This window comes from Schistocerca cancellata, chromosome 5 (genome assembly GCF_023864275.1).
Source record: "Schistocerca cancellata isolate TAMUIC-IGC-003103 chromosome 5, iqSchCanc2.1, whole genome shotgun sequence".
In the NCBI taxonomy this organism is placed as follows: Eukaryota; Metazoa; Arthropoda; class Insecta; order Orthoptera; family Acrididae; genus Schistocerca; species Schistocerca cancellata.
This window is the reverse complement of record NC_064630.1, coordinates 577665858-577681112: the sequence shown is the minus strand read 5'-3', so window position 1 is coordinate 577681112 and position 15255 is coordinate 577665858. Positions and strand designations below refer to the sequence as shown.

At 35.6% G+C, this 15255-nt stretch overlaps 1 protein-coding gene across 1 annotated transcript in view; it reads right to left on the bottom strand.

Moving 5' to 3' along the window:
* The window catches only part of LOC126187740 (tetratricopeptide repeat protein 37), a 165851-nt gene that overhangs the window by 14432 nt on the left and 136164 nt on the right, over nt 1-15255 (bottom strand). The window contains exon 16 of the mRNA XM_049928990.1: nt 9892-10161. Coding sequence (XP_049784947.1) covers nt 9892-10161 — 270 coding nt within the window. The remainder of the gene's footprint in view (nt 1-9891; nt 10162-15255) is intronic.

Sequence of the window (15255 nt, the reverse complement as noted above, 5' to 3'; positions counted from 1 at the left end):
CATTCTTGTCAATTCTTCCATAAGTTATACAGTAAGAGATAGTTTTAATTATTTAAATGAAGAGAGCGTGTTTGAAAGTTGCTCTGTAGAACTGAGTGATCTGAATACACTGGTTATAGTAATCTACAGAATTCCTGGATGTGCGGTAACAAAAGTGTTTTTAACCAAATTCGAATGCCTCCTGGAAAAACTCCAGAAAGAAAGTAAGAAAAAAGTTGTTATAGCAGCAGACTTCAACTTAAATGTCTTAGTTGAAAGCAATGATTCCACAAAATTTCATGACTTAATTCAGAAATCTGGTTCCAAGCTAAATTTTTCTGAAGGCACTAGGGAAAACAGCAGATCAGTCACCTGCATTGATAATATTATTACTAACTACAAATTTGACAGTGGAAATAAGCACAAATACTGCTTAGACTTGGGTATTTCAGATCACTCAGCTCTGTTTATTGAGCTCCCAAAAGCAAATAACCTAAAGCCTCCAGAAGTGTGTATAAAAAGGGATCTGAGTAAAAGTAAAATGGATTTATTCCGCAGTAAATTAAGTATAATAAGCTGGCCTGTAGACTACAATAGTTCAAGCTCGATGAACTATGACAAATTCTTAAATTGTTTCTTAGAGGTATTTAATGAATCATTTCCTCGTAGATATAAGCAAAAGAAAGTTAATGGTAAACTCAAATGGATTACAACAGGAATAAAGATCTCTAGTGCCAGAAAGAGAGAGCTCCACAATGAGTTAAAATCAAACAGAAATCCAGATTTTGTTATTTATGTCAAACATTATAAAGCTGTATTTAGGAAAGTTGTAGCGGCAGCTAAAAAAATGGCAAATAATAAATTCATACGAGAACACAGAAATAAGACAAAAGCAGTGTGGTCAGTTGTTCAGTCTGAACTAGGAGCCAAAGTAAAAATTCATGAGATTTTGAAAATTAGACATGAAAATGAAATTATAGTAAACCCTGTTCAGATGTCAAGTTGTTTCAATGAATTCTTCCTAAATGTAGTAAGATCGGATGTGGATATGACATTCTGTCAGGGCATCACAAATTTGGAAAACAGCCGGAACACATCTTTTAAACAATTTGAAAAAATAACCCAAAGGGATGTGGAAAAGGAAATATTGTCTCCAAAAAACAAAACCTCACATGGGTGGGATGAAATAACAACATCTGTAATCAAGTATGTGTACGATATTATTTCCCAACCACTGTCAACTATTATAAATCAATCTTATGAACAGGGATGCTTTCCAGAGGTATTGAAATATGGTGAGATCAAACCTCTATTCAAGAAAGGATCGACAGAAGATATGGGGAATTACTGCCCTATCTCTCTCTTGCCAGTCTTCTCTAAAGTGTTTGAAAAGATTGCAGCAAAACAAATTAATAACTTTCTTACTGTAAATGATATAATTTTTAAAAACCAGTTCGGATTCCAACAGGGTAAAAACACTGTGAATGCTATAAATGAGTTTATCCAAAAAATATGCTCCACATTAGATAAGGGTAGAAAGGTCACAGGTATATTCTGTGATCTGACTAAAGCTTTTGATTCAGTGAACCATGCATTACTCCTCCACAAATTACAGATGTATGGAATCAGAGACACTGCTTTAAAATGGTTTAGCTCTTACCTGTCAGGTAGGAAACAAAGAGTAATTTTAACTTCAAATGGAACCAATTATTCATCAGAATGGAAAACAGTTCCCCAAGGAGTCCCACAAGGTTCGATATTGGGTCCCTATCTGTTTCTTTTTTACGTAAATGACCTACCACTTGCTATTGATGTTCATTCAGTCTTATTTGCTGATGATACATCAGTTCTAATTGAAAATGAGGTATCTGAAAATATTCCAGAAAAAGCCAAAAATACTTTAGAAAAACTTGAATCTTGGTTCTATCAAAATGGACTAAAACTAAATGTAACTAAAACCAAAATGATGCAATTTGAAGCTAAATCAGTAGAAAGGAGTGAAATAAAGATAACTTGCAATGATCAGGATATCACAGAAGCAAACCACGTGAAGTTCTTAGGCCTAAATCTTGACAAAAATTTAAATTGGAAGGTACACATAGATTACTTAGCAAATAAACTGAACAACTTAGCATTTTCAATGTGTATTTTGTCAGGTGCCACAAACATGGATACCAGAAAGACAGTTTATCACTGCTACTTTGAGTCAGTTATTCGTTATGGCATAATCTTCTGGGGAAATTCAGCAAATGTCACTAGGCTCCTAGTATTACAAAAGAAAGTAATTAGAAACATGTGTGTTGCAAAAAAACGGGAATCCTGTCGACCACTGTTAAAAAATTTAAAAGTACTATCTATCCCCTCACTTTACATATATGAGATGGTGGTGTTCCTATATAGAAATCAACATACACTAGACAATTTCCGTTTTGACCACAACTACAGCACTCGCCACAGAGATAACTTCAAACTTCCAACACATCGTTTAAAACTTTATGCCCAAACGCCAGAGTATATGGGGTTAAAAATTTTCAATAAAATAAAAGGCAGTAATATATTTAAAATGGAGATTGGTTCACTGAAAAGATTGCTCTTTACTCTCCTGGTGGAAAAGTGTTATTATTCTGTCGATGAATTCATTGAGGACAGCTTCACAATCTGAACACAGGGATTGTAATACATTTATTATTTTATGTACATGTGTAGCTGTAACTTAGAAATGTAAAATATAATGTAAACTTTTGTATTTCTCTTAAAAAAGTGAAAAAAAGTTTCTTTTGTAAACCTTGACATGTCTCCTGTACATCAAATCAAATGATTTGAAAATTGTATGTAATGAGATGAATAAACCACATAACATAACATAACATAACATAACCAACAGTGCTCCTCATCATCAACCCCTCACTGAACCCAGATCCTGCCTAGCTGACCTTTTCGATTTGCCACATCCCATCAAATCTAGAACTGATTGGACTTGCCAGTGAGCTACCTACTTTTTCTCAACTCCTGCAATGGAAACACTTCTTTGCCTCCAACCAAAGACAGTCTAATCCTAGCATTGAACCTCGCCCTACTCAGTTCAAACCACCATCCAACCATGATCCTTCCCACCTCCCACCCAACCAGCTTGTGGCCCCCTCCAGAAATTCCTTACCTCCAACACTGCCTCACCTTCCTCCCCCATGTTACTTTCCAAGAAGAAAGGGGAGCCATACACAGCCTCAAAACAGATCCTGACATAATCATCCTACTGCAGACATAGATTCCACCACTGTCATTATGAATTGGTACCCTCTGCCAATTGTTTGACTCCTCCACCTATAAACTACCGAGCAAGATGGTACAGTGATTAGCACACTGGACTCAATATTGTTTATATAAGGGTGAGACATTTATTTCTAAAATCAGATTTGAAAATGCAAAACACCTCCAGAGCCATATGTGAACTGTGGCTGTAATTTACTGGATATGAATTGCAAAAACGTAAAAAATTAAGATGGAATCTGGACAAATTGAAAGAACCAGAGTAGTTGAGAGTTTGAAAGGGAGCATTAGAGAATGACTGAGGGAAACAGAAAACAGGAATAAAATAGAAGATGAAATAGTGAAGGCAGAAGATAATCAAATAAGCAGAAATACAAAGTACAGTAGAAGTCTTTGCATAACACAAAAGGGACTGAATTTAATTTTAAAAAATGCACCAAATGAAGCAAACAAGAATTAACTGATGAAGTTGTCAATACTGTCTTTCAGAAAATTACTAAGTGGTTCCTTGTAAATGGACTCTCACTGAATTTTGATAAGACACAGTACATACAGTTCCGTACAGTGAATGGTATGACGCCATTAATAAATATAGACCTTAATCAGAAGCATATAGCTACGGTAGAATATTCCAAATTTTTAGGTGTGTCCATTGATGAGAGATTAAATTGGAAGAAACACATTGATGATCTGCTGAAACGTTTGAGTTTAGCTACTTATGCAATAAGGGTCATTGCAAATTTTGGTGATAAACATCTTAGTAAATTAGCTTACTACGCCTATTTTCACTCGTTGCTTTCATACGGCATCATATTTTGGGGTAATTCATCACTGAGGAATAAAGTATTTATTGCACAAAAGCGTGTAATCAGAATAATAGCTGGAGTCCACCCAAGATCATCCTGCAGACATTTATTTAAGGATCTAGGGATATTCACAGTAGCTTCTCAGTATATATACTCTCTTATGAAATTTGTTATTAACAACCAAACCCAACTCAAAAGTAATAGCAGTGTTCATAACTACAATACTAGGAGAAAGGATGATCTTCACTATTCAAGATTAAATCTAACTTTGGCACAGAAAGGGGTGAATTATACTGGCACTAAAGTCTTTGGTCACTTACCAAATAGTATCAAAAGTCTGACAGATAACCAACAAGTATTTAAGAAGAAATTAAAAGAATTTCTGAATGACAACTCCTTCTACTCCATAGAGGAATTTTTAGATATAAATAAAAAAAATAAAAAATAAAAAAAATAAAAAATAAAAAAAATAAAAAAACACCAAAAATGAAAAAGTTGTTATATTAACTTAAGTATGTTGTTAAATTAACTTAATTATGTCATGTATTGGAAAATTTGACTCGTTCCACATCATTACGAAATATCGTATTCATGATCCATGGAACTAGTATTGATCTAATCTAATCTAATCTAATCTCTATATGAAAAGAAATAGATATGTTTAAAAAATGAAACTGACAGAAAATGAAAAATGGGTAAACTGATATGGTTAGAGGACAAATGCAAGGTTGTAGAACCAGGCATAATTAGGGTCAAGACAGATTCCACCTACAGGAAAATTAAAGAGACATATGGGAAAAAGAGAAGCAGCTGTATAAATAATAAGGACTCAGATGGCAAGCCAGTATAAAGCAAAGAAGGGAAAGTTGTTGGTATATTTAGAAGGTCTATTAAAGGGAAATGAACTCAAAGACAATATTGTAGGAAAAGAAAAAAAAGATGAGATGGTAGATATGATACTGCAAAAAGAATCTGATAGACCATTGAAAGATCTAACTCAAAACAATGTTTCTGGAGAACATGAAATATCTCAGAAGAATTTAAATATTTGGGAGAATCAGAGATGATCAAACTAGTAAACCTGGACAAATATCTCAAGATTCAAGAAGGCTGAAATAATTCCAATTCCAAAGACGCTGACAGTGCATATTACTGAACTAGCAGTTTAATATGTCATGGTAGCTAAATACTGAAATGAATTATTTACAAAAGAATGGAAAAACTGGTAGAAGCCAGTGATGGAGAAGATCAATTTGCGTTCTGGAGAAATGCAAGGGTGTACAAAGCAATATTGACCATACGACTTAGGCAAAATTTCTGTTTACAGTGTTTGTAGATTCTGCATTTACATCTACATACATACTCCGAAAACCATTGTACGGTACATTGCGGAGGGTACCTTGTACCACTACTAATAATTTCTTTTCCTGTACCACTCACAAATAGAGTGATGTTCAGAATATTGGTCTGTAATTATGGGGGTCTGTTCTTTTATCTTTCTTATATACAGGAGTCACCTGCATCTGGACCTGGCAACTTATTTGTTTTCAAATTTTACCAGTTGCTTCTCTACACCATGGATGCCAATTTTATATGTCTTTCAAGAGGGAGTCTGCAACAGTCAAACGAACACGTGTTTGTATGATACTCCTTCATGAATAATTTCTTAAACATGAAATTTAAAACTTCTGCTTCCCTTTTGCTGTCGTCTATTGCCAACCTAGACTGGCCGACATGTGACTGGATAGAAGCCTTTGACTCACTTCGCAGTTTTATGTATGACTTGAATTTTTTTGGATTCTTGGCAAGATCTTTCACTAAGGTACGATGGTGGAAGTAGTTGCATGCTTTGTACACTGATCGTCTTATGAATGCATGAATTTGTACTAACTTTTGCTTTTCACCATTTGCACACTCTTTTTTAAACTGAGAGTTCAACAATCTCCGTTTTTTCAGCCATTTCTGAATTTTAATATTAAACTCTGGAGGGTCATTTTATCTTTAATCCATTTACTTGGTACATATGTCTCCACAGCATAATTTACAATCAGAAAGCTTTTGACAATAATGACTGGAATACACTCTGAAATTTTCCAGGTATTTTAGCATTTATGCTACTCTGCAATCTGTGATATATCATATTGTGTAGAACTGCATATGCCGTTGTTGCTATGCAAGCTGGTAGCAAGGACAGGTTAGCCACTCTATGCCATATGTACTGGGAATGTGGGAGAACAATGTGAATAGGCTACATTGTCCTTGAGCAATGACAGATCGAAGGCAACTCAATATCAGATTTGGTGCCAAGATGCACAACATCCATTATTAATATATAAATACTTTATGAGTAAAGTAGACGACTCACGTAACAGCAGAAGCACTGAGTCATTCACAGGCACTTCTGATTGCCTCTCAACAATTCAGTGCCTCTGCTTTTAGTAAGTGCTCCCCTTTACTCCTAATGTATTTACATTATGTCAGAACTTCCCAATATTAATGTTTAACTGGTTAAGAAACCAATCTGACAGTGCTGAAGACTTTACCCATATTGATATCCATAGAGGGTGTAAACAATTTATAATGTATCACTGTGGTGGAGGGGAAGTCTATATGAACAACTTGATATAGGACACTTGTGGTCTATCACACTGGGAAACAAATTAAAACTGGTCTACAAAAGCAACCTAAGCTACAACACACATGCATTTTCAATAGCTTCTCACTCTTAAGCCACTGGTTTTGTTGGGTGTTTTGTTAAACATATTAATTTAAACTTTTCCACGGGGGCAAAAGAAAAGAGACTACTGTAAACATTGTGCAAAAATTAATTATATTTACAATTCAGTCTAAATTTAACACTTACAAGCACAATAGTTTCATAGTAAGAAGGCCATACAAACAAAACATTTTAATTGTTAATTTTATGCTGTTAAAATTCACAATATTTTGGAGTAAAATTTACAGAGACATGAATTTTACATTTTGTAAGTGTAAGAACAAGGGGTTTTTAATATTCAAGGAGCATTTTTTGCCTGAATCTCCTGTGACACACATGCACTATAGGTTAGGTGGCTTTTTCAGACCAATTTGAGGTTGTTTTCCAGTCTGATAGACCACAAGAGTCCTTTAGCAATTTGTTCATCTAAACTTCAACTACACCACTGTGGTATACTGTAAGCAATTACTGTTTACATTCTGTACAATTACAATTTCAATTATTAAAAACTGACCCACAGAAATTAACAAAAGAATTAATTTAAGTGTTAATCCATCATGAAAGTGCATCCCGTGCAACCAGGTGGGAAACAGCAAAATGATGTTCAATGCAGTATAGCTATGCTGTACATGAGGTGAACACATTTTAATCACAAGTGCTTCATTTTACTTAAGAAAGTTAATTTAACTGAAGAAACATGGAAATAGGTACTGTCCATTATTTTATAAATATTGTGGAGCTCAAAGTGTTACATTCAGATTCCACGATTGTTACTGTGATTAATGAGTTTAGATTGGCTATCAAAGCATTGACTGTGATAAGGAAGTCTTTTGCTCGTGGTGGTTTGAATTAATAAATGAGTCTGCATCCCAAGTATTGAGACATTATTGTACAGTACCATTCCCAAAATCCATTTCAAACATTATTGTTTACAATCGCATGTCAGAAGCTGGCGCCTACAGAGAAGAAATTCAATGGTAATATCAAGACTGCTTTAGAGGATATAAGGTAAGCAAGCATCTACTTGGTCATCTAGGGTACAATCAAGGGCAGTTTGCTGTAATTTACCTAGGTGGTTCATCCAGCGTAGCCCTCCACATGCAACCTTCCACAAACAACAACTTTTGTGGTTAGTTTGTTCGACACAGTAATGTGTCATTGCAGGAAGTTCTCTTTTCTAATGTAACAATTTTTAAAGAGGGGAAAAACTGCAGTAGCAGGGATAAAAGATAAGGAGAATATAGTCGTCTACAATAAGCAGTTATGAGTCGAAGGACATAATAGAGAATCTGTAGCTAAAAAGGGAATGAGGCAGGGTTGTAGCCTATTCCCCATGTAATTCAATCTGTAGATCAAGCAATCTGTGATAGAAATAAAGACAAAATGGAAAGGGAATTAAATTTCTGGGAGAGGAAATAAGAACTTGAGGTATGATGATGACACTGTAATTCTATCAAGAGATGGCAAATTAGTCGTTAAATGGAATGGACAGTGTCTTGAAAACAGTCTATAAGGTGATACTAAGGGAATTAAACTAGGAAATGAGACACTAATGGAATGTTGCCAAATTAAATCATGAGATGCTGTGGGAATTAGGTTATGAAATGAGTCACTAAATTAGTAGGTGAGTATTGCATTTGAGGAGCAAAATAACTGATAAGGGTGCAAGTGAGGAGGATATAAAATGTAGACTGGCAATAGCAAGTAAACCATTTCTGGAAAAAAGAGGAATTTGTTAACCTTTAATATCAGTTTAACTGTTAGCTAGTCTTTTACAAAGGTATTTGTGTGGGATGGATGAGAATAGAAGATTTTACAATGTGAAGCTACAGAAGCATGCTGAAGATTAAATGGGAAATTCAAACAACAAAGAGATACTGAATGCTATTGTTGAAAAATTGAAATACACTGCGCAACTTAACAAAAGGAAGGGATCTCTCTGCAGGGCACATTCTGAGACATCAAAGAACTATCAGTTTGGTAATGGAGAGAGAGAGAGAGAGAGAGAGAGAGAGAGAGAGAGAGTCTAATGAGCAATATATCAGGTATGAGGACAAAATAAAATCGAGATCAGTCTAATAACCACTGCCAGCTAGATGAGGATAGGTATTAGAAACTTAAGGATTTGTAATACATTTTGACTATCCTAAAAAGTATTTCATTAGGTTGTGATACATGCACCTTAAACCTTTCAGTTTTGGTAATGGTTTATAATGTGGAAAAACAGCGTTCCTGTCTGATGCAGCAGAACTGGTATATGTAATGAACACTGCCATAATCTCCTCCTTACCATCAGAAGACGAATTAAAATTGAGTGGTGATGAAGATTCATAAACCAGTAAACCCCCAATTCTTTAAAGAATCAAATTCCCATGTACAAAATGCCTGCTGATTTTACAAATGAGTTAAATATTTGCATTTATCAAATAAGCAAGAAAAATTTAGGAAAGGTTTGAAATTATGCTTAAAGTTTGGTGGAAGTCACTAAGTGTTCTCATTATGAAACACTGGATGAATACGAACTGAGTAATTTGCACTCCATTTTATACAAAAGTTAGTTTTTCATGCATCTAAATGCTTACAATGTCATATCTCTTTAACTATATGTTGTATGTTGTACATTAATATTTTTTGCAAGTACATTCAGTGGAATATGTGTATACTATCTGCAAACTGTGGTGTGAAGAGAGTTAGTAGTAACGAAGCAACAATTTAAAACACCATGCCTGATGCTGGAGTCTGACTGCATGAACAGCAAAAGTGTAGCAAGCAATAAAATTTTTTCCTTTTGTAATTTTGTGGGGGGTGTCAGTGAGAAAAAGTTTTGAAAAGGTACGAAAATATGTGAAAGTTGGTTGCAAATTATTAAGCGTTCTCACATTACCTCGAAACAAACACATAGTTTCTAACTGTACTACTTGTCTTATTATGTTAAACTTTTAACATAATATTACGCCTCTTAATGATTAGATTAGGAGAGTATTATAACTTTTTCAATTCAGTCAATAATTATGAGAAATACTGAAAATCATATTTTTGTTGCTGTTATGCTGCAACTGGCACTAGGTTCTGGGATAGTGTTTCAGTAATACAAATGCCCTGATAATAGACTTTTTTTGTTACCTTTGAAATAAGCAACAGCCAATCCACACTGTGTCTTGAATGTAGCTTTCTTCACTTGTAAGTATGATTTGATTGCTGCGTCATATTGCTGTAGCTGTACCAAAACCCTTCCATAATTGGCAAAGACTATGTCTCGCTTTTCATCACCTTCCTCAGATTCAAGCAGCTGCAAAGCCTTACAAAATGCAGCAGCTGCAGTCCCGTACAACTGCTGTCTTTCCATCAGCAGACCAAGCATATTAAGTGCACATGCATCTTTTGGTATCACACCTATAAAAAAAAGAAAGATTTTTTTTTAGGTCAAGTGTAGTAGTTGTTGAGGAACCAAATTTTTCTGAAGAGGTTCTACAATTAAAACCAAATATAATTCTTACAACACCCTTCTGTATCCTGAAAATACTGTCCCTGTAAGTTGAGTTTCACTAAAACAGGTTCCCAACCTTATTAATGAATGGGAAGATGCAGAATAAACCGGTTTCTTCATTTATACATCATCCCCTACTAGATGAACTAAGATGCTGTATTAATTATGGGCATGAGAAATGACTTGCATTATATTTCACTCATTTTCATGCGCATTACTTCAAGATCTTATAAAATTGGTAATTTTTTATACAGAAGGCTGTGTCATAAAGGTTAAATGATGTGTTTGTATTGGTAGCACTGTCAGAAACAGTATCGTATCATTTTGTGGTATAAACATGCACTGTATGTCGAAGTGCTAATGTTTTTCCGAGGAAAAGTGATGAATAAATTGGTAAATCTCTCAAAAAGTAAAGTATGATGCCAAAATGAAGTGTTTTTTAAGAAACTTGGGTTTCATGGTAATAGATTTTCGAATAAAGGGAAACACTGTGTTCAACTTGTGGCATGTGAAGTTACGGACAATGAAATACAGGCAAACTTGTCAGTATCTAAAGAAATACTCATAAGTGCTTCGAAGATTAAAATAAAACTTTGTGATACACAGTTTTCTCGAAACGAAAGTGATGTAAATGGTAGGATAGGTTATATTCTGATAGATTTACACATCCTAACAAGGGTGTTACGTGAATGTGTGTGTTGTAAAATATGTGGAGGGCCAGTTAGTTTAAATGAAGACAGTGAGGTATCAAATGGACTAACCAGGAAAGTTATCATTAATTGTGCCAACTGTAAATATACTCATTTGTTTTGGAATTCTGATAAGTGTAAAGATAATTATTTTTAAGTAAATGTTAGGTGGTTTTATGGACAGAGTGACTGGCAAAGGATACACTACAGCAGAAACAACGTGTGTTTTGGTTAATATGCCACATCCACCTTGTAAAATCGAGAAGTGTGCACAATTTATTGGAGCTGCTGTGGAACCTGTTGCATGTAAGTCAATGAAAGGGGCTACAATTGAAGCTGATGAAATAAATGATAGTATAATCAACATACCAGTTGCTTTTGATGGCACTTGGCAGAAGTGTGGCTACAGTTCTAAGAATTTTGTTGCTATGGTGACCAGTGTGGATACTGGAAAGGTAATAGATTTCCATATTTTAACCAAACATTGTTATAAGTGTAAATCAGGGAATGAAGAAGGGCATATCTGTGACAGAAATAATGAAGGAACAAGTGGTGGTATGGAGGCCTCTGCAGCTATTGAAATTTTTAGTTGATCTGTGAACGAAAGGGGAGTGTGTTACACTAAGTTCTTAGGTGATGGAGACTCAAAAGCATATAACAGTGTAGCAGCCACTCAGCCTTATAGTGAGAAGATTATCACAAAACTGGAATGTGTTGGTCATGTCCAGAAGAGGATGGGCACCAGGTTGAGGAAGTTGAAACAAAGTTTGAGACACAAGAAACTTTCTGATCGTAACACCATAAAAGGCAGGCTGACAGACAAAATGATTGATGAACTACAGCAGTATTATGGGATGGCCATTAGAAATAATACTGAGGATTTGTTGAAACTGAAGCAGGCAGTACGGGCTTCTTCCACCAACTGTCAACTGATGAAAAAGCAGTACACCACCTTTGCTCTCCTGGACCTGATTCATGGCGCAATTACCGCAATGCCCAGTACTCAAACAGTTCATACAGCCATAAACATTCAATCCCAGCAGCAGTCATGGATATCATAAAACCTGTTTACAGAGACCTGGAAAATCCTGAAGTACTGAAGAAGTGTCTGCATGGTCAGACTCAAAGTCCCAATGTGTCTTTCAATAATCTTATATGGACTCGCTTACCAAAAAATGTTTTTGTTGGAATGAAGAGTGGAGGGTCAGTGATGCTGTTATTGCTTTTAATGATGGCAACATTGGTAGGGTGAAAGTGCTACAGCATATGGGAATTAATCCTGGAGCAAAGTGCATCAGAGAACGGATGAACAAGGTTTGCATTGATAAAGCAGAGTATGCAGTACAACTGGCCACTACTACAAAGTCTAGAAAGAAGAAAAGAAGAAAAAAACTTGGAAAAAGAGCAAGAGGATGATATACAGTAAAGTGCAGGATGCTTCTGAGTGACTAAAAATAAAAAAAAGTAAGCATATATTAAGTGAGTTACAGTCTCTTGAAACTTTAGAAGCCGTTCCTGAAAATTTACATTTTCTGTTGCATTTTTCCCTAAATCTCAGAAACGACTTCGAGTAGAGTATTCCAATTTTAAGGGAGTAATGATGTACCTATCCTGGGTCTACTGAACTAAAAAAAAGAACATAATATTATCTATAATTAAAATTATTCAGGATAATGTACAAAAAGGTACAAAAAATGATAACCACATAATTAAAAAATTGTACTTCCGAAAGCGGCGGATTAAATACAATTAATGTATTTCAGTAGTCTTAAAACATACATTTTAATGTCCTGTAAAAGTTTCATGTCAATGGCTATAGTGGTTCCTGAAATACAGGGAAGCCAAATCACTAAATTTAACCTTCTCGGGATAGGGCATTACAACTCCCCTTAAGGTTGTTACCAATAATCTCAAAAAGTTCTGGACTGTTTTGCTTCAAAATTTTACAGAATACACTAATAAATGTTCAGAAATATGTAGGCTACATATTTTTAGTGTATATAGTACATAAATAAATAGATACTACATAAAAAGGAGAGGTTTTTAGCAAAAATTTGAGGCGGTCTTGGCCGATTTACTTCAAATTTTTGCATGATAGTCTAACAATTGTTCAGAAAGACATAGGCTACATATTTTTTAATATATATGGTACATAAATATATATACCTAATACATAAAGGGGAAACATTATTAGTAAATATCTCTAATAGTTCTTAACCGACTTTTTTCCTACTTTCCACTACCACCAATAAACTTTGAGGCAGTCGCACGCTACATGCTTTTCAAATATATGTGGTATATAAATATTTTTGTAATACATAAAGGGGAAACATTGTTAGCAAAAATCTTGATAAGTTATTGACCGTTTTACTTCAAATTGTTACACGATCCTCTACTAACATTCAGACTGACATACTCTATTACTTAGGTTTTCTGTTAAAACACTGTGAAAACGAAAACACTGTGCTCTCAAAATGCATGGTTTAATTTTCTTTCTCGCAGTCGGTTTTAACTCAGATATAACGGCATTTAAATCATCAGACAAATTGTTTCTTGCACATATATTCTTTCTCATTATATATAATTTTAAACAAAAAATTGTACACACAACTATGTGCAGTTTTGTTCTCTTGCCAGCCAGGGTGGCCGAGCAGTTCTAGGCGCTTCAGCCTGGAATTGCGCGACAGCAACGGTCGCAGGTTCGAATCCTGCCTCAAGCACGGCTGTGTGTGATGCCCTTAGGTTAGGTAGGTTTAAGTAGCTCTAAGTTCTAGGGGACTGATGATCTCAGAAGTAAAGTCCCATAGTGCACAGAGCCATTTAAACCATTTGTTTTCCTCATCACAATCAGTTTTAAGAGGAAAGAGGAATATATCTATGGCATATCAACTTATTAGAATACTCCTATGAAATCTGAATCATCCAAAACTTTGCTGTCCTACCCTTTCAAAGATTAAAACTATGCAAAAGGCTGCAGCTATGAAGTTTTCCACAACGGAGTCCTTTCATGAAAATTTCTCAGTTCACTTGCCATATAAAATTCTGATAAAATTCCAAGCTTTTGATGATACCCTCCGTCATTGCCATCAGAAACTGAAACTGACTGTCATGAACTGACAAGATTCCCTCTTTTATACTCACAGTTGTGAGATTAATCATCTGAAGATGGTGTTCAGAAGGAACGGGTATTCCGTCTGTGACATTAGATCCATGCTGTTACAAAAAAATTGGCATTCAAACAAGCCCAGAGGACAAATACATAGAATGGCTTCCATTCTGTGGTGCAACAACTTGCAAGATAGGTAGAGCTCTAAAGAGGCAAGGATTCAGGCCAGTCTTCCAACCACCCAGAAAAATTAAAGATATGTTGCAAATCGGCCTTACAGTGCCAAGAATTTATATAATTCCTTGAGAGTGTAACAAGAGTTATGTGAGCTAGTCTACAAGAATGGTTGCTGATTGTTGCGTTGAGCATCAGCATCACCTTAAATATAGGCATTTGGGCAAATCAGCAGTGGCACAGCACAACCTGTTAAATAAGCACTAGATTTTATTTGAGCAAACAAGGATGTATGCTCACACATCGAACTATTGGGACTCTGTCATGAGAGAAATGTTGCAAAATAGCTTCAATAGAGACACCGGGCTTGTGCTTTTGCATTGCATGGGAGCACACACTTGACAAGGAAAAAACAAAGGAATTCTTCTTGCAATTCATCACTTGATGCGATGGATGGTGCTGCAACCAACACTAGATAGAGAGAGTGCAAGCAAAATCTATTATGCAGAGGGCACCCCCTCTGTATGTGCTATCATGATTTAGTCCAGCCAATAAACCAGCCAACTGGATGCCATCCTTTGGGTATAAAAGAGGGAACAGTCAGATTTAGTCCCTGATTACGATGATGTAGGGTATCATTGAAAGTTTGGAATTTTATTCAAATTTGACACGGCAAGGTACAAGGAATGCTGTAATTGAAGCTACTATCCTCAGAGATCCAACAACCGGAGAGGTCTCTCCAGTACACCTTATATTAATAATCACAACGGATTCACCCACTGATTATAAGCGACTTCATTTCCTAATAGAGATTTTGTTTGCAATAACAACAAAAAAAGGCTCAAGGTCACAGACAAAGGGGAAGAGGAGCTGGAGAGAGAGGTGAGGGGGAGAAAATGGACAGAGACAGAGGGAAGGAGGAGATGGACAGTACGAGGGGGAGGAGGTGGAGTTGGACAAAGAAAGAGGGCGAGAGGAGCAAATTGACAGGGGGAGGGGGAGAGAAGGTTTAGCAATTGTGAAGAATTTGC